This window comes from Octopus sinensis, linkage group LG2 (assembly GCF_006345805.1).
Source record: "Octopus sinensis linkage group LG2, ASM634580v1, whole genome shotgun sequence".
In the NCBI taxonomy this organism is placed as follows: domain Eukaryota; kingdom Metazoa; phylum Mollusca; class Cephalopoda; order Octopoda; family Octopodidae; genus Octopus; species Octopus sinensis.
Genome location: NC_042998.1, coordinates 157001389 through 157026534, shown reverse-complemented (window position 1 = coordinate 157026534; position 25146 = coordinate 157001389). Strand labels below are relative to the sequence as shown.

The 25146-nt window shown below is 37.0% G+C and overlaps 1 protein-coding gene across 1 annotated transcript in view; it reads left to right on the top strand.

The window, feature by feature from the left end:
• Window positions 1-25146, top strand: part of LOC115231161 (lon protease homolog, mitochondrial) — a 131066-nt gene that overhangs the window by 6807 nt on the left and 99113 nt on the right. Inside the window, exons 2-6 of the mRNA XM_036500756.1 lie at window positions 5940-6028; window positions 7379-7498; window positions 10072-10127; window positions 11063-11235; window positions 18021-18082. Coding sequence (XP_036356649.1) covers window positions 5940-6028; window positions 7379-7498; window positions 10072-10127; window positions 11063-11235; window positions 18021-18082 — 500 coding nt within the window. The remainder of the gene's footprint in view (window positions 1-5939; window positions 6029-7378; window positions 7499-10071; window positions 10128-11062; window positions 11236-18020; window positions 18083-25146) is intronic.

Below are 25146 nucleotides of genomic sequence, written 5' to 3'. Positions count from 1 at the left end.
GGCACATAAGTAATGCGTGAGTAAAGTTTGGGGAAAATCAGTTAAAAACTGTAGAAATGCATACGTACTACACACACACACGCACACACACACTCACACACATCCTTTGTTTTATATATTATAGATGCCTGACAAGTTCATTCTGAGTTTCCATCAAAATAAACATTAAATATATCTCCAATTTCACTCTTCTGCATCACTTTGGTTTGAATTTTAAAAATGAAATATCAACATCCAACCCAATGATAAGTAACACACCATATGGTAAAGAAGAAAATATGACGTGCACACTAAGACTGCATATCGTAAAAAATTTGGTATGTACAATGTGTTTTTAACAAGGAGTGGGGTTCAGTATATCTGAACTATAGATTCATGGCTCACTCCAAATTGATTGACTGACTACTTAAAGTTTTTTTTGTATAATGTCACTTAGAGGCTCCAAAATTTATATTGATAGTTAGTCATATATTCTTTTTAGGTCATTCACAATGTGAATTAATTTGCATGTGTAGACAATGACCACACTAAAATTTAATGGAGTTTTCAAATATTTTATGAACTCCCATTGTTTTATCTCTACATGTACATACAGTAAATTAATAGAACAACATTCTTCTACATATAATTTGCTGAATAATAGGAAAATTGTGCAAGGAGTATAAATCACTGCATATAATTAATGTGTTACTTGACATATACATTGTGTTTGATTAGCAATGTTGTTTGAGCACTGGATTAAAAGTGTTGCAATATTTCTTCCAGTACTCTGCCTTTTGAGTTTAAATCTTGGTGAGATTAATTTTATCTTTCATTATCAGCCAAGAGCTAGTGCAACCCTCTTTTCCACCAGGGATTACGTCCTGCATTTCTGCTGGATCAAGAGTGAGAAGGCCAGGAATAGTAAATTTTTTGCTCAGGACTCCATGGGCACCTAAAGTAATTAAAGAAAGCATGGTACATGCTGTCAGGTCTTATTTGATTCTGGGTGATGACAACAGTGTGTGTGCTTGTGATTGGACAAATTCATTCAAAGTTTACCTTTGAAGAACGCTTCAAAGCAGAGTTAATAGTGGGATACTATATCACTCCGTCGAACAGGACAAAACACAAAAAGAATTTTTTTTGTTTTTCTTTCCTTTTTCTGTCTAGATCAGTGGTTCTCAACCAGGGTTCAAATGGCCCTTGAGGGTCCATGTAAGATTTTGTGGAGCCCACTATTGTATTTTGAGGGTCCCTAAAAAACTTTTGCTTTAGCTGTATGTATTGCAAGATAGCTGCCATTTCTAATAGTGTAAACTCTTAGTATTAATGGTGATTTTTGTGTTATTGTTGTATAACTCTTGTGTGGGTGAAGCATCCCAATGTAACAATACTATCAGATTTCATCAATTTCAAATTGACAAAGGGATCTTTTATTCTAGAATTTCATCACTGATGAATAGAGAATATACTTTCAAGAACAAATGTCATACCTTGACCTGTCAAATATAGGAACATTCCATATTTGGAGACTATGTCAACAAATTTGAATTATTTATGCTCAGTGAGACAATTTCAGTTGCAACATGTGTGCCTCACTTATGCACATGGGAAACCAACATCAAATGATGAGAACAGTAGTGATGATGGTCACGATAGTTGTAATGATAGTATTAATGATAAAGACGATGTTGCTGGTAGTAGTGATGGAGATTGCTACATCCCTAAAATGATTTTCTGAAGCCCCAATCAGTTTTGATTGAGCAGATAAACAATGGAGATGAATTTTTATTGCTTAGCACTATATTAGCCCTATATGAGCAGACCTATATTAAAAGGTGTTCCATCTATGATTGCCTCAACTAACCTTCGTACATTATCCTTCCACTTTTAAAGACAGTATTGTGTGATTTAAGTGAGACTTGGTTGCTATTTCTAGCAAGTTGACTGACCATGCTGAGGATTGTGATAAGGTCAATGCAGGTGATGGATTAGATAAGGTATCATAGATTGTGAGGACAAGTCTGCTGTAAACACTTATATGCAGCATGCTTTAATCTATGATTTTCAGCTTAATTAACTGTTAAGAATGGACACCAAATCATCTAAGAATGCTATCTGAAATGTCCTGTCTATGGGAGGAAAATTTATCTTTCCACTCCTTAACATTCCAAAACCACAACTCAGCAGCATCTCTTAATGACTTTACAGAACTTTGAGAGCTTTTACAAATCTAGACAAGAGAAATGTCAAATAGAAAAAATTTAAGAAATTAAAATGAAGATTCAACTTCGAATGTAATTCAATAACAATACAAAATTCTAGATTTCATTCCTAATGATCAGAATGCTTTTCTTTTCTTGTTTTTTACTGCATTTGTTTTCTTTTTCTTTTTTTCTTTTAACACATTGTTAAAAGAGGTTCATGTATTGGCATACAATGCCTTGGATTATATACAATATGGTTATGCTACAAGATGTTAGAGCTGTAGAATTATGTTCCTCAGCAAAGTACCTGTCTTTCTCAAATTTACTTTCCTGAACAGAAAACATGCTTTATTTTTGTAGTTTAGCTATAAAGACTGTTGTTCCATCAAACAAAACATCACTTTCATCTAAGCCTGACAAAAAAGGGTGTTAAAAAATAAAATAAAAAGTAGATAGAGATTTAGTGTTGCAATTTAATTCTAGATGTTATGGTAGGGAAAGTGTTGTTTAACCTCTGGTCAGCTCTAATCAGGGAGGCCTACTATCAAAGATTATTGGCCATGATAATCTTGTCTGTTTTCAGTTATATTGTATAAAGAACTTTAGTATTTAATATGTTCTAATTTTTTTTAAGAGCACAGAGTGTGACATGTGCGAGATTTAGCTGCCATATCTAATAGTGTAAACTCTTAGTATCAATGGTGGCTTTTGTGTTATTGTAGAACTCTCATATGAGTGCTATAATGAAAGTGTCCCAGTGTAACAATACTATTTTTTATTCCAAAGTAATTTAGCCAGAACTAAGTTATCATGTGTATCCTTCTTAAGATGTTAGGATGTAACTTGAGCAGAATTAGCTATTTCTAACAGATCAAACGACAAAATGGCATTCCTTCATAGACTTGTATAAACTTTACTGGAGTCCACTATAACAGTGTAAGACAGATTTGAAAAAATTTCTGCAAATCCCTTGAATATCACATATATAACTGTAAACAAATTACAATGGTTACTGTGATGTTAATAATGAGAATGATGATTATAATGGTGCTGCTGCTGATGATGATGATGATAGAGATGAAGGTGATGATGACAATAAAGTGATGGTGGTTGGGGGGGGGGCAAGTATAAGTTAGCTGAATTTTTGTTAGAACTCCTGCTGAGCTGATGATTCAGATTTAGCTGTTGTGAAAAATAAATCAAATCCTTCTTAATATAGTTAATCTTGAATTCTGTCTGTTTCTTCAGAAACTACTGTGTAATCTTTCCATCTCCACTCACAGACCTTCTTAATGTTAATACATGCAATATTTTCTAGAAAGAATAATTGACACGAAAGCATGCCTCCTTTGTAATCAAAATCTTAAGAACACTCATAGTTTGTCTTAACCTACATTTATCAAATCTAAATGACATCTAACACTGTTAACTACCTGCATTGACCTTATCACAATCCTCAGCATGGTCAGTCAACTTGCTAGAAATAGCAACCAAGTCTCACTTAAATCACAATACTGTCTTTAAAAGTGGAAGGATAATGTACGAAGGTTAGTTGAGGCAATCATAGATGGAACACCTTTTAATATAGGTCTGCTCATATAGGGCTAATATAGTGCTAAGCAATAAAAATTCATCTCCATTGTTTATCTGCTCAATCAAAACTGATTGGGGCTTCAGAAAATCATTTTAGGGATGTAGCAATCTCCATCACTACTACCAGCAACATCGTCTTTATCATTAATACTATCATTACAACTATCGTGACCATCATCACTACTGTTCTCATCATTTGATGTTGGTTTCCCATGTGCATAAGTGAGGCACATATGTTGCAACTGAAATTGTCTCACTGAGCATAAATAATTCAAATTTGTTGACATAGTCTCCAAATATGGAATGTTCCTATATTTGACATTTGTTCTTGAAAGTATATTCTCTGTTCATCAGTGATGAAATTCTAGAATAAAAGATCCCTCTTTTTTATTAATATAAAAAAATTAAATTTCAAATAATTGTTGACTACTTATGTAAAGTAAAATTAAACTTAGCATTGCAAGTTTTGTGAAGCTTAATTCAATGTCTTAGCCATTGATACAGCACAATACCAGAGAGAGAGAGCACAAACTACCTGACTCCACAAGTTAGGTGAGGTATGGAGGCATGCAGTATTGCAGCATGTTACTGCATCCACCATTTATCAGTATTTGCTTAGATCATCCCAAAAACCCTTTGTGAGCAGTATTCCAGTCAGTCTTCATTTCTGTGAGATACTTCTTCATCCACTATGACCATGTGGCATGTGGCCAACTAACATGATCTGTCACCCTAGCTGGACCTTCAGAGAAGAGAACACAATATGCAAGATCCAACTCAGCAACATGGCCAAACAGTCTGAACTGACACTCCTGAATCATACATGTAACAGGGTACATCCAAGTTTGTGAGTATAGTTGTTGGTTGGACATGCAATCTGACCAGTGGTAACTCAATCTCAGTGTTTCTAAATTGTGTGTGTAAGAGAGATCTCAGCTGGAACATCTGTGATCATGTCTGCTGGATCAGGGTTGAGCAATGACACCGTCACAAAAACAGTTGTTCAAGAAGTCTGAGAGAAATTGGAATTAACAATACCAATTAATGAGGTACTATTTCATCACCTGCACAAAGGTATAGCCAACTAATTAAGAAGTTGAATTTGAAATCATGGATCCCTGCATTTGGACCCACTCCATGGCTTCTTCAGTAAGTGTCTTTTGTTGTAGCCTTGGGTCAGCCATTGCCTTTTGAGAGAAATTGGATAAATGAAAACTATATAGAAGCTCATTGGATAGATTGTATGTGTAATTCAAAGATGCCAGCCCTTTTATGTTACGTGTTGCCTTTTATCTTTACAGAATGAATCAATAAAGTACTAACCTAGGGCAGTTAACTGGCAGAATCATTAGGACATCAAACAGGGTGTTTTCTGGCTCTTGATATTCCTAATGGTAGACTTAATCCATTACCTAGTTTAACATAACCACCTGGTTATTGAGTATAATCTAATCAGTTGCAAGCATTCAGACCAAGTCACCAACTTGAGGATAACTTTCTCCCATCCTCCTTCCTGCCAGTTGCTAGAGGACTGTAAAGAGTCATAAGTACTGCATGTTGGATTCATTAGTGGGTATTTTTTCAGTTGTTTGATCCACCGAACTACCTACTCATTGAATTAATATACAAGTATCTGAATATTCCTCAGACACTTTAATTGCAGATACAGTTAATCCAAGTATTGGATAGATAATAACTGTGTCATGACATCAAACTCAGAACTTTATGACTGTGAAATGAATTTGTAGTCATTTGACTCTGTCCAAGCCCTTTTATGTTTTATACATGCACACATTCACTGCATTACATATACAGGTTGGACCCAACTGAAAGCTTATTTAGTTTCAGTTGTGGTTCATGTGTAATTTGTTATGGAAATGCAAAGAAATGCTATGATTACAAAGTATTTCTTCAAGTAACACAATGCAATCACTGATGTAAGAACTTCAGCTCTTTGACAAACATGCTTCTTGGGTTCAATTTGTTTTCTTAAATTGTTAGAATATCTAAAATTAGCATCATCTAGTTTTTTTTTGTTTTGTTTTGTTTTTTTAAATATGACCTTGGGGAATTAAGTGAAACATGGAAAGAGCTACCATTTCAAATTCTCTATTTTGTTATTCACTTTTCTTTTTTCTTTTTATTTCCTAATTTTAGGTTACCAACAAAGACCTCATGGATGTACTCCGAAGGAAAGTTAAACTTAACTTACCATATGCTGGAATATTCTTGAAGAAAGATGATAGGTATGTTCATTATTGCATTCTAAGCTTTTGTGAGACTTTAAGTTGTATAATATGATATCCTCATTTCTATCTGAACTAGCTAGCTGCATACTTTACCTGATAGCCAGGCCATTGTGATAATCCCATTTCTCATCTTCATATCAGCCCTACTCTTTTACATCTCAATTTACCAGTCCTTCATTCTGAAAACAGCAGTCTTCTGGCATTTTTCACACAGATGTTCAACCTAAATATCTGTCTCACTAATCTAGGAGAGAGTGCAAAGTTCATGGATATTGGCCTTATTCCTCTGATTAGCTTATATACTAAAAAAAGAATGTCCTTCCTACAGCTAATCATTAAATACAGAGTGGAGTCTTTTTAAGGTTTCATCAGTGGAAACCATTTCACAGTCATAAAGTTCTGAGTTTGATGTCGTGACACAGCTATTATCTATCCAATACTTGGATTAACTGTATCTGCGATTAAAGTGTCTGAGGAATATTCAGATACTTGTTTTAAGGTTTCATCAGGGCTTTACTTAGATACAACATAAAGGTTTGAATTCTAGATTATGTGGTCAACAACATACACAGAAGTAAGAGAAATTGACACCATATTTTAAATGAGTTACAATCCTGTTGCTTTCTCTAGTTTGAAATGTGTAATAAGCATATTTTTAAATGCTCTGTTATAAATAGTTAACCAACCAGAAACAAAATGAAATACTTTAAATTTGCACCCATAACAGAATAGCTGACAGCCTAGTATCATACACATTTGGCTACTTTCTCAACATACACTCTCATGAATGGATCATCTGACAGCATTGTTTTACATAAGCTTATTTTTGGTTTCCCATATAAACATTTTCCAGAATAAGGAGAATTGGATGAACCTGCAAAGCTGAATATTTTGCATGAGAGGGTTGTAACACTTTTAGCTTTTTATTTTGTTGTTTGTTTGTTTTCTATCATCTACATTACAATGAAGGGATTGTGATAGATTATACTACATCAATATGAAGAGTCTATGAGAAAGCTTTAAGCATTATTTTGCTTTCCAAACACTTCTCACAATATTTTCTTCAGATTTTCAAAAGAAGTTTTCTGCTTTAGATCCACAAGAATTAATTACATTTAATTAGTATGATATCCAGCAAGAGTGAACAGAATTTAGAACTATGAATGTAGTATAGGGGAATGTAATAAAACTGATGTAAATGAATTTTGTGTTGCTACTTCTAGCAAGTTCCCTTGTAGATCATGATTGTTGAACAAATCTTAAGCCAAAAGTAAGAACTGAAGTAGTCCTCCATATCTTATTTAACAATGTAACAATGGTCCTAAGCATTAAAATTTTATTTTTCAGTAATGATTCTGAAGTAATTTCCTCTATGGATGATATCTATCCTATTGGGTCATTTGTTCAAATCACAGAAATGCAAGATCTTGGTGACAAGTTAAGAATGATTGTTTTAGCTCATCGTCGGTATGTATTTAACTCCACATCTGTAGAATTTTGTTTTGAAAGTTAACACAGATTAACTGATTTTTTTTTTTTTTTTGTCTGTACTTACATTTAATATAACATTGACTGAGAGTTACTAATGCTACCAATACCACAAATGCTAGTTCTGAAAGTAAAAATTCAATATTGTTATGGTATAATCATAGAAGCAGAACACAAATATCCTCTGTTTCATTTTCTCTAGATCATTGGGAATATTAATGATACTGGGAATTTAAATGAGCAAATTGACCTCTCAGTTCATAGACAGCAGTGTGGTATGAGCAGGCATCATGTTTTCATCTCTGATTGCCAGAACTGTGAATGATGCAAGAACCTTTCCTCCATGCAATTCATCAAGGTGCAACGATTAGTATGAATTAAATCTTGATCATTACAACATTCCAGTAATTTGATAACTTTAGTGGTACCAATTACTTTGCTTACATAAGTCTTTTCATTTAGATTGAAAGAAAGTCTTCATTAAATCGTACAGATGGCACTTTAACGCATTTCACTTGTTTAAGTTTTGCATTATTTTTGTGAACAATAGTTCATAAAACAGTGGTCACATCAACATCATCTGTCATGTATGTCCGATTGCTGTTGTTATTATAAGTGAATCTTCTTGCAAACTTTGTTGTACATAATATATTTTATATTTGGGCCAATGCCATTATTGAGAGTTTCAAAAACATAAAGAAAGATGCTATAATGTTACAGTATACACATAGAACACAATATAGAACTACTCTGAATGTTGCTCTTGAGGACAATAGATCATAGAATCAGTAAAGATGAGCAAAGACACTGTGGCATTTATGTTTGTTTATGTTCTGAGTTCAGATCATCTGTTCATCAACTTTACCTTGCTAAGCATGGTTGTGTGGTTAAGAAGTGTGCTTCACAACCATCTGATTTTGGGTTCAATGCTACTGCTCGGCACTTAGGGCAAGTGTCTTCAACTATAGCTTCATGACTTAAATTGGTAAATGAAAATTGAAAAGAAGCCCCTTGTGTGTAAACGTGTGTATGTCCTTGTCTTGGCATCATGTGTTAATTGTGAATAAACTCCAGTCATACAAGTAATGTCATTTGTTTACCATCTTCCCTGAAAACATGTCTGAGCTAGCTGAAATATTACCTTACTTGGAAACTGATGAGGTTTAGCAACAAAGATTTCTGGTTGTTGAAAATTTACCTCAATGAATACTCATCTGACCTATGCAAACATGAAAATGTTGACCTTAAATTAATGGTGATGATGAATCAAAACAGTCATCAAGATAGCCAAGACAACAGAGCACCTTGTCTAAATACATGCACATCAGCAAGAGGATCCCTATAGGCTAGAAATAGCTACAAAATCCCCTCAAATTACACACTACTGTCTTGAAAAGGGAAGGATGCATTTCTTGATTTAGATAGAAAAAAAGACTGTATGGTCATACATGGAATACCTTTGATCTGTCTGATCAGGGGTGACTTTGAGCTAAACAACAGCAACATTAATAAGTTGACAGTTTTTCATCCTCCTGTGATGGATTGGATAGAGTAATATATTGGAAGTCAGTTCCACTGACTGTTTCAGTCTTGTTTAGCAAGATAGTTTTTGACAAAGTAAGAAATAGGGTTGAATGGTTTTGACAGCTAATAATAACACTGAGATTTTGGTTTTCATCTAAAAACATAGTTCAGAGATAATTGTATAACATTAAATACTATTTTATTTATGAGAACTGATTTTATATTCTGTGTTATCAGCTTTAAAAAAATAAATTACTAATAAAAATTGTTTCCCATATAGGCTCAAGACCAAAAATTTGAGGGGAGGGATAAATCTATCAAATTCACTCCAGTATTTGGCTGGTACTATATATACTGAGGAAGGATAAAAGGCAAAGTTTACCTTGGCAGGCTTTGTATTCAGAACATAAAGTAGCATAACTAATTACTGCTAGGCATTTTGCCCTACACTCTAACAATTCAGCCAATTCATTGCTGATGATGATAATAATTTCTAATATAGGCATAAGGCCACAAATTTGGATGTGATAGTGGGGTTAGTTGATTGAATCAACCCCAGTATTTGACTGGTACTTTATTTTATAGATCCTAAAAGGATGAAAAGCGAAGTTGATCTTGGTGGAAATTGAACTCAGATTGCTGAAAGCCAAAACAACTACAAAAAAGCATTTGTCTAGTACCCTAACAATTCTGCCAGTCATCATAAGAATTTCTTATACAGGCTCAAAGCCAGAAATTTGGTTGGGTGGCATTGTCAATTGAATTCTGGTACTTTATTTAATTGTACCTAAAAGGTACCTTTTAGGTACAATTAAATAAAGTACCAGAATTCAATTGACAATGCCACCCAACCAAATTTCTGGCTTTGAGCCTGTATAAGAAATTCTTATGATGACTGGCAGAAAATTGAACTCAGAACATAAAGAGTCTTAGCTAAATATTGTAAGAGAATTTTGTTTAACAGTCTAATGTAGTTCATATTAAAGAGGTGGTGATTATGATGATGTTGAACAATTATTTATTTTCAGAATCAAAATTAACAACATCATCTTTGAATCTGAAGAAGTAACAGACCAGACTTGTGGTAAGTTTTCTTTCTTTTTCTTCTTTCTCTTTCTAATTGTATTTACATGTGACTATTCCATCAGAACTTGCTTGTAAATTCCAGGATTTTTTTATAAATAAATGTTTCCATATCTCCAAGCAATTTCTGTTCCAATAAAGGCAGCATTTAACGTTATATTATTGCTTAAATTCTGTCTTATGCAATAAAGCCCTATTGAATTAAATGATTTCTTAACTCAGCACAAGTCTTAAATGTTTAAACTTAAAAGTTTAACAGTCATTCTTTGTAAATGACTGATAAGCATAAAGTAGGCACCAGCAGGATTTGTTCAGAGCATAAGAGGGTGTAACTAATAGGGGCGAAGAATTTTTTCTGAACCTATCAATTTAACCATCCACTGTCCTTAATAGGTTAAATTAAAAAGGGTTTTAGACAAGAAGTACAAGATCACAAATAATAATAATAATAATAATACAGTGCTCAGGTGCACCACAACTTGTCAAAAGTACATATAAAGCATATGCAGTAATGTGCAAATGTCTGGGAAGTGAACAGTGTATGAGTCAGATACATGCTTGTGTGAGTATTGAGGGGAGAAAATCAGGTATAGTGTTGGCGAATCTCAGGAAGCATGGAAGTTTTGAAGGATGCAGTGCTCCGACAACTAACAACTGATGCCAGCAGTTTGTGCCATGCTTCAGCAACTCTTAGAGTGAAGAGTGGTTTACATAATCCTTGTAGTTGTTTAGCATTTATTCTCCATAGATCCTAGAAGATGAAAAAGCTGAGTCAACTTTTGCAGAATAAATATAAAATAAAAACAAATGAATATCCTCTCTGCGCTTTTAGTAAAATAGAAGGTTTTTTCAGAGAATTTTGAAACTGTAATTAATTAAATTTATTTCTTAGAAAGTATTATATTACTGTTTTTTTTTTTTTCTATTTCTTTATAGATGATAAAAAACGTAAATCACGGCGCCACAGACGAAATCAAGAAAATGGAATAAAAGATAATGAAGATATTGAAGTGATTGAAAAAACCTTGCATTCAAACACAGGAAAAATGTTGATGGCTAATGTAGAAAATTTAGTGCACGAGGAATTCAAACAAACAGATGAGATTAAGGTCTGCTATTTACTTGACTAATTCTTCTGTTTCTTATTTGTTATTCTCACTGTTGTTAATAGCAACTACTGTAGTTTGATGATGCTTGTCTGCAAATACTTTAAGAATATTAACATGGGTGATGGTTGTTCTGTAGAACATTACTCATTGATTTCAGCAATTCTTAGTGAAAAATTAGTTTGTTCTGCATTTAAATAATTGATATGAAGGAAAAAAACAAACTAAGTAATAAGAAGGAAATTCAATTAGTTTACAAATACATGTATATATATATATATATATATATATATGTATATGTATATGTATATGTATTATATATATATATATATAAAGTTAATCCAAACAAGAAAGCACAAAAAAACACAACAACGTGAGGATGTGGAACAAATATAGTATTATTGGACGCTGTATATGTATGCATATATTTAAAATTTAAAATAGGATAAAATCTTTATAAGAATTTATCAAGTAGTCAGCATAAAAACCTCATGAGGGAAAAATTTATTATTATTCCCTTTAAATATATTTATTTACATAAAGGGCATTACTACACATAAATACTTCATGCTGTGAGGAACTCTTAAAGTCAAAACTACCATAATACATACATGAGGCATTTACGTTTAGTAATGCCCTTAATGTAAATAAATATATATGTGTGTGTGTATGTATGTATGTGTGTGTGTATGTATGTATGTGTGTGTGTGTGTGTGTATGTATCTATGTATATATATATATATAATAGTGTAGGTGTCAGTTAGAGGAGTTTAATACCTCTAAGGGATAATTAAATCCAAAGTCGCTCCTGGTTATTAGCTGGGTAGGTATAGTGTTTTGTAAAGTTGTACAGTAGCAGGTGGTTCAGTTGGTAGACCGTAGTTTAGGTTATATAGGAGAAGAAAATGGATGTAATAATGCAGCACCTCCTGCTAACTTAGATATAGACCTGAAAAATAATAGCCCCCCACAATACATCATGAATGAAGATACACCTAATTATTCATGTGGCTGCAGGGATAGAACAAAGTGCCATTTCTCAAATAGATGCAAGACAAATAATGTAGTTTACCAATGTGAAATCTACACATATAACCAGATGAACTCATACATAGGCGCCACTAAGAACCAAATGATTCTTAGATATAATGCGCACCAATCAAGCTTCAGAAATAAGAGTAAGGCCAACTCAATAGGACTAAGTACATATATTTGGGAACTTAAGGATGAAAAATAGATTATAGTTTATAATGGCGTATACTCACAAAAACAACCTCCTACAACACCGCCAATAGACGCTGTGATCTTTGTCTATCAGAACGCCATAGCTATATTTACGGATAAACAACCCCTTCTGAACAGGAAATTTGCGAACAACATTTTTTGCCTTCATGTGGGCCTTTATGTATTTTCAAAATACCGGTAGAATAACCCCTTTTGTCTTTAAGTAGGCCTCTATGTCTTCCATAATCCCAAACTTGAATAGTCATCAATATAAGTGTAATTAGCTGGGAACCACCTTAAACACTTACACACAAATAGTCACTCTGCAAACCCACTCGCCCTCCCCATTCCATAGTAATTTACTTTGCACCTACATAGCACTTCAAGCACTAAGAACTTCCTAAACTCTAGTAATAATATAATTCTTAGCCATAATACAATTCTAAACCACCCTACCTAGTCTAATAAAGACTGGTATGAGTTAGCTCCCTTCTCACCCTAAATTAGAGTTACCACCTTCACTTACACTGCTGGTGAATAAACCCACTGTGGACGAAAAGCAAATTTAATACACACACCTGAAAAAATATGCTTAGTCAAACTCGGAACCCCACACCAAAATAATATTCATCCCCGTCTAATTGCCCAACAAAACTAACCAGTCTATTACAGTAAAACCTCTCCCCAGCACAAGAACAAAATTTAATGTAAGATTTACTAATTTTGCTTCTATCACAATCACATATGTATCAAGTATTTTTGCATCCTAACCAATGTATCTATCTATTTTTGCATTCTGAAGAGATTTACTAAAACTAGTAAATTGAAACGATCGTAAATGTAACCTTCATCTTTGCTTCCTTCTTCTTTGTTATCTAATTAAATGAAAGGCATACCAGTGAAAACGCGTTTCCACTTGTTATTACGTCCATTTTCTTCTCCTATATATATGTGTATATATATATATAATATATATATATATTATATATATATATATATATATATATATAAGGAGGATACTAGATATCAAATGGAAGTCTTTAATACCAGTTAAAACTAGACACCATTGTTCTTCAGCAAGCTAACACATCCAGTATTGAAATGATCCTCATATGCAATCAGCTGCGTTGGGTTGGGCACCTTACTAGAATGCTGGATGACAGGTTGCCAAAGCAGTTATTTTATGGGGAGTTGCAGCATGGCAAACATCCGAGACATAAACCTAAGAAATGTTTTAGGGATGCTGTTAAGGCTCTTAATGTGAAAGTTGAAAACTGGGAGCAGATGATGCAAGATCAATCGGTTTGGAATCAAATGATCTACAATAGATGTAAAGCATTTGAAGCTCGAAGAATTGAACAATCTATCTTGAAATGAGCACTTTGTAGACAGGACTTAACTACAATCACAGACACTTTTCTGCTTAACAATATTTGTAAGATCTGCAGTAGAGTTTGTTTGTCAAGAGCAGGACTTGCTAGTCATATAAGATCTCATGACAGCATTTATTAATTGAAGAGATGGCCTTCTTCTGTAAAGAAGAGGCAATCACCATATATATATATATATATACTCTTTTACTCTTTTACTTGTTTCAGTCATTTGACTGCGGCCATGCTGGAGCACCGCCTTTAGTCGATCAAATCGACCTCGGGACTTATTCTTTGTAAGCCCAGTACTTATTCTATCGGTCTCTTTTGCCGAAGCGCTAAGTGACGGGGATGTAAACACACCAGCATCGGTTGTCAAGCAATGCTAGGGGGACAAACACAGACACACAAACACACACACACACACACACACATATATACATATATACAACAGGCTTCTTTCAGTTTCCGTCTACCAAATCCACTCACAATGCATTGGTCGGCCCGGGGCTATAGCAGAAGACACTTGCCCAAGATGCTACGCAGTGGGACTGAACCCGGAACCATGTGGTTGGTTAGCAAGCTACTTACCACACAGCCACTCATATATATATATATATATATATATATATATATATATATATATATATATATACACATATATATATAGATAGATAGATAGATAGATAGATATATTATACCTGATCCACTTGATGATGGTGAATAGGTATCGAAGAGGTACCTATATAAAAGCAAATACATTACACAAACCAGCAAGGCAAATGAGAAGTTGGAATATTATTCAAAATCTCTACTGTAAAATCTAGCACACCATTTTCCTCATCATCATCATAATCGTTTAACGTCTGCTTTCCATGCTGGCATGGGTTGGATGGTTTGACTGAGAGCTGGCAAGCCAGAAGGCTGCACCAGGCTCCAATCTGATCTGGCAGTGTTTCTACAGCTGGATGCCTTTCCAAATGCCAACCACTCCGAGAGTGTAGTGGGTGCTTTATACGTGCTACCAGCATGAGGGCTAGTCAGGCGGTACTGGCATTGACCATGCTTGAATGGCGCTTTTTACATGGCAGCACTGGCAACGACCACGCTTGAATGGTGCTTTTTACATGCCACCGGTATGAGACTAAGGGTGTGAAACTTTGCCACACAGCTGTCCTCATCCATACGCAACACATGACCATACCAGCGCATTCATCTCTCTGGCATACCACATCTGATGCTTCTTATGTCCAACTTTTCTCTCAAGGAGCTTACACTCTGTCATGTATGCACACTGACATTACACATCCAGCAGAACATACTAGCTTCATTCCTTGCAAGCTTACGCATGTCCTCAGTAGTCACAGCCCATGTTTCACTGGCTGTTCATACACAAGCGTCATACAGTCTACCTTTTATTCTGAGTGAGCGGCCCTCTGAACTTTGCTCAGGCTATTCTTATTCTAGCAGCTACACTTTCAGTGCATCCACCCCTACTACTGGCTTGGTCACCTAGGTAATGGAAGCTATCAACTACTTGTGGTTTTTTTCCCCTGGAATGTGACGGAAACTGTTTTCTGCACATTTTCAGTGTTTATTGCTCCTGAGCATCTGCCACATACAAAAACTATCTTCCCAATAAGCCTTCCTTTGATATTGCTGCATCACTTATGTGTGCATAGCTTACACTGGGTACATCTTATGGAGTTTCCACCTCTGCCTTTTCTCCAGATCGAGCAGGGCCATCTACCTGAAGGGATTTGTGATCTGTCTGCCTGCCTACTTATTAAGGCTTTGATTTTTGCTAGATTGACTCTAAGGCTCTTCGATTCTAGACCTTGCTTCCACACCTGACACTTCTCTATTTCTGATAGTGACTCAGCTATTTGAGCAAGGTCGTCAGCATAGAGGAGCTCCCAGGGTCTTGAATTCCTCTGTTATTGCTGGAGGACTATGATGAATAAGAGGGGTCTGAGGACTGCTCCTTGGTGGACCCCTACCTGGAATTCTTCACTGTACTCGTTGCCAACCCTCACCTTACTGACAGCATCCCTGTACATGGTTTGTACAGCTCTCACTAACCACTCATCTATCCCTAGTTTCCACATTGACCATCTGATAAGAGATTGGGGGACCCTGTCAAAGGCTTTCTCTATTTCAACAAAAGCCAGGTACAGAGGTTTATCTTTGACTAGGTATTTCTCCTGCAGCTGTCTTACCAGAAATATAGCATTAGTGGTGCTTTCCTCTGGCACAAACCCAAACTGCATCTCATCTAAACTGACTCTCTCCCTAAATAGTTGGGCTATGACCCTCTCCATGACTTTCATTACTTGATCCAACAACTTGATACCTCTGTAATTATTCGTATCTAATGCATCACCTTTACTTTGTAGCAGTTGACTATGGTGCTGCTACACCTGTCATTGGGTGTGACGACTCCATGTATCACCTGATTGACTATGCAGATGACTAGACTATAGCCAACACCACCAGATATTTTAAGCATCTGTGCGGTGATTCTTGATGGGCCAGGGGGATATCCCTATTTTCATACCCCTAATTGCTTTATCTACCAAGGTACTGTCTGTTTGGATAGCAGGTTTCTCTGTTATGTCGACATTTGGCAGACTCTCTTTCTCTCATCCATTCTCTTCGTAGTGGCATCTCCAAGTCTCTCTCTTTGTAGCCTCATTAAATGGAAGTGAGCCATCATCCATGTGGACACATTTCTCTCCTTTGACATCACAATTCTCTCTCACACACTATCTTGCAACACAAAACACTTCAAGTCTTTGGTCCTCACAACGCAGAACATTGGCAAATTTTTTCTCATCTACTTCCTCTCTGGCTAAGTAAACCTTCTGGCAATCTGATACAGTTCTCTGCTACCACCATTCTTCCAGTTCTTCCATGCAGGTTTCTTTTCCCTAATGGCTCTGTCAACTACATTGTTCCATCACCACATTACCTTGGGTCAAGCGGGGCCTTTGCACCATCCACAGATCTTGTCAGTAGTCCTTAACAATAGTGTTGGACTGCATTTAGTGAATTTTTATGTTGTTTGTGTTGTATTTAGTTCAATTTATCTATACTATCCTCTGTGTGTGTGCATGCATACGTTTTGTTTTGGTTCAATCTTTCTTCATTATTATATATTTCTTGCATTTAGTTCAATACCTTCATTATTATATATTTCTTGCATTTAGTTCAATACTATAGTATATATGTGTTGTATATAGTTCAGTCTGTCTACACTTTTATGTATGTATGTATTTGCATTGTATTTAGTTCATTGTGTGTAAGATGTTGATGGCTGGTGTAGAAAATTCAGTGCCTATTCAATCTCTGGGTATTATTCCATATATGTGCATCTTGTATTAAGTTCAATCTTTCGCAATTCTACTATTCAATGGAAGTGTGTTTTATTTAATTAAATCCTTCAATATCTTCCATTTTGAAACCCCTGAAACATTATTTAAAATAAGTACCAGCAATGTACATTCTCCATCTATGAAAAAATAACTCCTGGTTGACATGCAATAAATTATACTCTAATTTCTTGGGTGATTGGTTAGTTACAAGACCAACATTCAGCTATGGAAACAATTATTCCAATAAAAACCATCCCTACTATATTTACAGAAAATATATGTAAGACAACAAAAAATATGGCCTGATCATTTCCAGTTTCTTTATGGAAATTTTTTTTGTGCAAAAATAAAACTTCAATAAAAAGTTTTAGTTCAAAAGTGTAGGGGAAACTTCTGAAGAATTTCAAAATTTACAACAGCGAAATTCATTATTTCAGGCTTGATAAAACAAATAATAATTAATAACGAGGTGAATTAAGTTGTGCATACCTCTTCTGCTACATTTCTATATATATTGTCATACTATTAATCTACCTAGTTTGAAATAGGAATTATATAAAACTGTTAATTATCAGGGAGAAATAAATCTGCATTACAATTTATGTATAAAGAACTAGCTTTGTTACACACACTACTTGTTTATGTTAAAGGTACATGTGTCTGTAGAGTACATACTAATACAGTGAGTAGGTAGTATAGTTGATTAGACAATTGGTATACTTGTCATCAAAATCAAGGAAGAATCTATATGCTTTACCTGTCATATATATCTATTATCTAAATGCAAAATAAATTGTCAAACAACTAAACTTGCTTTTAGGCACTGACATCAGAGGTTGTGAAGACTATCCGGGATATCATTGCAATGAACCCACTATACAGGTATGTATACTTACATTCCATTAAAAGACTACAATTTTTGTATTATGAAAGAACAACATAATCATAAGAAGAGCATAAGAACAATTGAATCTTCAGGTACTCCTCACCTATCTTAATGCTTTATCTCCATTTTAATTTAATAGTTAATCATTGTATATCTGATTTTAAAGTGGCATTGATGTGCTCACATGGTCATCAGTTCAAATCTACAAATTGGTCATTATGTTGTGCTCCTGAGTAAAATATATAATGCTGTTTATTCTAGTTTGCAGCCATTTCTGTAGCTGTTCAAGAGGAATATCTATTACTTAGATTTCACTAGTCTCAGTGGATTTGTGAAGGTCACAGCCCCATCCTCCACATCAGACCTTGGCTTTTATTTTTATTGTTTGATGTGATTATGATGCTCAATTTAGGTTTTTTTATGGCAACAAGTTTAACATAAATAGGGTGTTTATTTTGAGACAGTTTATGAATTGTAATACTTCAGTTAGACTCAATATCATGTAAGATTTAAAAAATGATTGTTGCGCGGGCATGGCTGTGTGGTTAGGGAGCTTGCTTCCTAGCTATATGGTTTCGGGTTCAGTCCCACTGCATGGCACTTTGGGTAGGTGTCTTCTGCTATAGCCCCGAGCCGACCGAAGCTTTGTGATTGAATTCGGCAGGCGGAAGTTACTGCCGTGTGTGTATATGTGCATGTAGGTGCTTGTGCCTCTCCGAAAGAGAGAGAGAGGGGAGCACTGTTTTAATATAAACTAAATAGTTTGTGTAGTTGCTCACCGTTCTGAATCAAACACTGGATAATGAAGTGTGGTACTATGGGCTTTAATTGTACTTGATTGTTGAGTTCAACCAAACTTGGAAAAATCACATCTCACTTTGCTCTGTGATCACTTTGACACCTGACATGTGGTACACTGCAACTGTTCAGGTAACGTTGATTTGGTGGAGGGGGTGAGCTAATATACGACACATACATTTGATCACAATAAACAAATCATTTGTGCAGGTTGTTCGCAAAAGCTGAACACTCATGTTGTCTTCAACAAGAGAGTCCATCATATGTGTATGTGTGCAATGGATAATAAAGTGGTTTACACCTGGTAGCTTACTGGTAAAGCACGGCCACTTTCAGAGTGATTGTTAGGTAAATAACAAATGAAAGACAGAAGATGGAATATACAAGAATATATATATTCTCATATGTACCATCTTCTGTCTTTCATTTGTTATATAAATATATATATATATATATATATATATGTATGTATGTTTATCCCTCTCTCTCTTTCAGAGAGGCACAAGCACCTACACGCACATATACACACACAGCAGTAACTTCCGCCTGCCGAATTCAATCACAAAGCTTCAGTCGGCTCGGGGCTATAGTGGAAGACACCTACCCAAAGTGCCACACAGTGGGACTGAACCCGAAACCATGTAGCTAGGAAGCAAGCTCCCTAACTACACAGCCATGCCCGTATATACGTATGTTTATATATATGTATATACGTATGTTTATATATATGTATATACGTATGTTTATATATATGTATATACATATGTTTATATATATATATGTATGTTTATATATATGTATATATATATGTATGTTTATATATATGTATGTTTATATATATACACATACATACATATATACATATATATATATATGTGTGTGTGTGTGTATACGTATGTGTATATATATATATATATAAAATTAAATAAGGGTAGAAATTGATATTAATCAATTAAAACCAGTGGCCTAGCATATTTTTTTTTAAATCCGAAGATTAAAAATTTTCATCATCATCATCATCGTTTAACGTCCGTTTTCCGCGCTAGCACGGGTTGGACGGTTCGACCGGGGTCTGTGAAGCCAGGGGCTGCACCAGGCTCCAGTCTGATCTGGCAGAGTTTCTACAGCTGGATGCCCTTCCTAATGCCAACCACTCCGCGAGTGTAGTGGGTGCTTTTTATGTGCCACCTGCACAGGTGCCAGGGGGTTCCGGCATCGGCCACGATTGGTTGGTGCTTTTAACGTGCCACCGGCACGGAAGCCAGCCAAGGTGGCGCTGGCATCGGCCACATTCGGATGGTGCTTTTTATGTGCCACCGGCACTGGAGCCAGTCGAGGCGGCGCTGGCAACGGCCATGTTCGGATGGTGCTTTTTATGTGCTGGAATCCAAGGTACTTTGAATGGGCAGGGGCTATGCAGAACTGGTACAGGAAGCAGCCCGGGTCTTTGCAGTCACAGCATATCTCCAGAGATCTCGGTCCTTCGCTATTGTCTCAGTGAGGCCCAACGCTCTGAAGTCATGCTTGACTACCTCATCCCATGTCTTCCTGGGTCTACCTCTCCCCCTGATACCTTCAACTGTTTGGGAGTGGCACTTCTTCACACATCTCTCCTCATCCATCCGCAGTACATGACCATACCATCGCAAGCGTCGCTCTTGCACACCACATCTGATGCTTCTTATGTCCAGCATTTCTCTCAGGGTGCTTACACTCTGTCGTGCGTGCACACTGACATTACACATCCAGCGGATCATGCTAGCTTCATTCCTTTCAAGTCTACGCATGTCCTCTGCAGTCACAGCCCATGTTTCACTACCGTGAAACATGGGAGTTCGCACACATGCGTCATACAATCTACCTTTCACTTTGAGCGAGAGACCCTTTGTCGCCAGTAGGGGTAGGAGCTTTCTGAACTTTGCCCAGGCTATTCGTATTCTAGTGGTGACACTCTCTGAGCATCCACCTCCACTACTAACTTGGTCACCCAGGTAGCGGAAACTATCAACTACTTCTAGTTTCTTCCCCTGGAGTGTGATGGAATCTGTTTTCTGAGTATCTGTGGTGTCTATTGTCCCTGTGCATCTGCCACACATGAAAGCTATCTTACCAGTTAATTTCCCTTTGATGTTGCTGCACCTCTTATGCGTCCATAGCTTACACTGGGTGCATCTTATGGAGTTTCTACCTACACCTTTCCTACAGATCGAGCAGGGCCACCTGCCCAAGGAGGTGTGTGCTGAGTTTGCCTTTCTGCTTACTATAACTTTGGTCTTTGCTACATTTACTCTAAGGCCCTTTGATTCTAACCCTTGCTTCCACACCCGAAATTTCTTTTCTAGTTCCGGTAGTGATTCTGCATAGAGGAGCTCCCAGGGACATCATGTTTTGAATTCCTCTGTTATTGCCTGGAGGACTATGATGAATAAAGGGGGACTGAGGGCTGAGCCTTGGTGTACACCTACATCTACCCGGAATTCTTCACTATATTCGTTGCCAATCCTAACCTTGCTGACAGCCTCTCTGTATAGGGCCTGTATAGCCCTTATTAGCCATTCGTCAATCTCCAGTTTCCGCATCGACCACCAGATAAGGGATCGGGGGACCCTGTCAAAGGCTTTCTCCAAGTCCACAAAAGCTATGTAGAGGGGTTTATCTTTAGCTAGGTACTTCTCCTGCAGTTGTCGGACCAGGAATATAGCATCAGTGGTGCTTCTACCCCGCACAAAACCGAACTGCATCTCATCTAAGCAAATTCTCTCCCTAATGAGATGGGTTATGACCCTCTCTGTGACCTTCATCACCTGATCCAACAGTTTAATACCCCTGTAGTTATTTCTATCTAGAGCATCACCCTTACCCTTGTAGCAGTTGACTATGGTGCTGCTACGCCAGTCATTGGGTATGACTCCATTATGAACTACCTGGTTTACAATGCAGGTGACTAGGCCATAGCCCACATAGCCAGCTGTTTTAAGCATCTCAGCAGTGATTCCTGATGGGCCGGGGGCTTTACCTGGTTTCATATCCTTAATTGCCTTAGCTACAAGGGAGCTGTCTATTCGGATAGCTGGTCCCTCTACTGGGTCAACATTTGGCAGGCTCTCCTCCTCCCATTCATTCTCCACATTCAGCAGTCTTTCATAATGACTTCTCCAAGCTTCTTTCTTTTCACCAACATTAAAAGCAAGTACCCCATCATCCATGCGGACACATTTCTCTCCTGTAACATCACTATTTTCTCTCACACACTGTCTGGCAATCCAAAATACTTCAGCTCTTTGGTCCTCACGTCGCTGGACATTGGCAAACTTCTTCTTTTCTGCTACATCTTTGGCTATGTATACCTGCCGCCCAGCCTCCCTTTTGGCTACCTGGTATAGTTCCCTGCTACCCCCATCCCTCCAGGCTTTCCAGGCCTGTTTCTTTGCACTAATGGCTTTGTCTACTGCACTATTCCACCACCACGTAACTCTAGGTCTGGAAGGGACTTTGCACCATCCACAGACTTGGTCTGTGGCACTCAGTAAGCTGTCCCGTAGGAATTCCCAGCTACCTTCTATGTCCGACGTCTGAAGCTCCTCCTCCCTCTCATCAAATTTCTTGATGAGGATCTCCCTAAATCTCTGACCATGTGAAGGGTTCTTTAGCTTCCAAATCCTTCTTTTCTGGATTGGTTTGTTTCTTGGAGTCCTTCTGGCTTCAAGCTGAGGGATACATTCTTCACCCGGGAGGGTCTTTGTATTTAAGAGCGACCCTGCATCCCGCTGTCTGGTGAGGATGAAGTCTATTTGGTTAGCGGAGTCTCCTGACTAATAGGTTATAAGGTGGCAGTCATGCTTCCTGAAGTTAGTGTTGCAGATTAAAAGGTTACATGCATCACAGAATTCCAGTAGTCTAGTTCCCTCATCATTTCTGGTGCCAATACCATGGCCACCGTGTACCCCAGTGAAGATACCCGATTCCCGCCCAACATGCCCATTAAAGTCTCCACCCACAAAGATGAGGTCCTTGCCACTAGTCTTTGAGGTAGCCTGTAGAAGGGTATCATAAAAGTGGTCCTTCTGATCATTTGGTAGTCCCGCTTGTGGGGCATAGGCGGAGATAATCGTAGCTGTGCCACTCTGTAGGACTAACCTGAGCTTAAGCACTCTATCGCAAACCCTGACAACCTCTATGACCTTATCCATCCATTTCTCCGCAAGGAGAATGCCTACACCCCCTACACCATCCATGTTACCTTGCCAGAAGACTTTATACCTATGTGCCTTGCCTGTGAGGACCCTAGCTGAAGCACCTCTCCATCTTACCTCTTGTATGCAGCATACATCAACCCGTCTTCTCTCAAGCATCTCTACAATCTCACTAGACCTACCTTTCAATGTACCAACATTGACAGTGCCAACTCTGAAAACTGGGAAGGAGATGTGGGGAGGAGGGGTGCAATTCAGCACCTGAAAAGAAGAGGGTTGTTGTGGTGGTGATCGTTTTTTAGGCATTTTTCATCTGATCTCTCTTCCGATCTGACAACATTCAAGCATTTAGGCATGTTAAGGTTGTGACCCCTGCTGTAGGCAGGAGCTGGTGTTAGTAGCATTGTAAGCGTAAGCATTAAGGTCATTGATGATGTAGATGTAAGCTCTGTGGCAGAAATACTGAAATTCTAGGTGTTAGTAGCATTCTAAGCAAGCATTATGGTCACTGAGTAATGTAGTTTAAGCAGCATAGCAGAAACATGGATATTCTAGTGTTGGGTTGGGGGGGGGGTCCAGCTGAGAAAAAATTTTTGGTTGCATTGCAGCGGGGAAGGGTTCCAGAAGAGAGAGAGAGAGGGAGAGAAAGTGGGGGGATAGTGCAGGTAATATAGGGGAGCACCAGTGGGGAGGGTTGGGGTAAGGAGAAACGATGACAGGTAGGGTTGGTGGCAGGTTCTAGACAGAATGAAACGTATGAAATAAAATGTAGGATATCACGAGTGAGGGAGGGGACTGGAAGGAAATAGCCGGTTGAGGCAGTGACAGATTTCAAAACAGGAGGAAACGTAAGATAACTGGTTAAGTGGGACGGTTGATGAGCTGCGGTGCTAGCTGCTTCTGTCTTGGGGGAGAGAGGCAGGGGTAATACATAGTGAAAAAGCATATTGAAGAGGAGGGGTTGGAGGAGTAGACACACGTAATGGTGGTGGGAGAAGGGATAACCGGTGTAGATGGTATAAACAGAGTGTTCTTCAGTATTGGTGGTGGGGGTGAGAAAGGGCGGGTGCACTACGAATGGCGAAGATTTTGATTGGGGACAGTAGTGAGAAGAATTAAGCAATTGGGGTTTGAAGAAAGTAACATAGAGTAACGAACAAATTAACTTCATACCGAGGGGGGGGGGGTTAAAAAAATTAAAGGATTATATTTTGTGGGGGACGACATCAACAGTTAGCTCATGAAAGAAAAAAACAGGCAGATTAGTGAATAGATTCAAACATTTAAGCGTTAGCGGCAAATGTATGTAGTACGAGGATCGGAAGTAATGAAATGAGAATTCTTAGCTCGCTTTGGACATCGCTGTGAGAAAAATTACCACTAATAGTGGACAGCCTGTATGCTAGATATAGACGTCAAACTCGCCATTTACCACGAAGAATGTGTTCTCAGCAAAAACCAACGTTTAAAAATAAGACAAATGAAAATATACGAAAATAAAAAACGATTACCTAGTACTAATTAGTTTCACTTGTTTCATTTATGTATATGGATATGTAAACATCTGCAAGATTGTTTTAAACGTTGGTTTTTGCTGAATTTTTTCTTGAGAACACATTCTTCGTGGTAAATGGTGAGTTTGACGTCTAAATCTAGCATACAGGCTGTCCACTATTAGTGGTCATTCCACTAAATTTTGTATATATATATGGTTACCTCCCTTCCATTGTATTTTAAAATATTTTAAAGGCTTTTGATATGTGTGCTAATTAATAACTTTTTTTGCTAGGAATATCCTCATAAAAAGCTCTTCTAAATCCCCTTAATTAATATTCAAAACCTGATAATTGAATAGATAATAATATCTATGTTATTTAGTCTCTATTTTGATAATGGTCTTATTATTATTAAAATTTCTAACCAATAGTTTGATCATTTCTTCACTTGTTATTAAACACTAATCTTACCCAATAACTCCCATGATAAATAAATATTAATTTTAGTCTAGTAATTATAAAATTATTATGTAATTATTAAGTATTTTCTTATAGCAGCTTACCTCACCTATT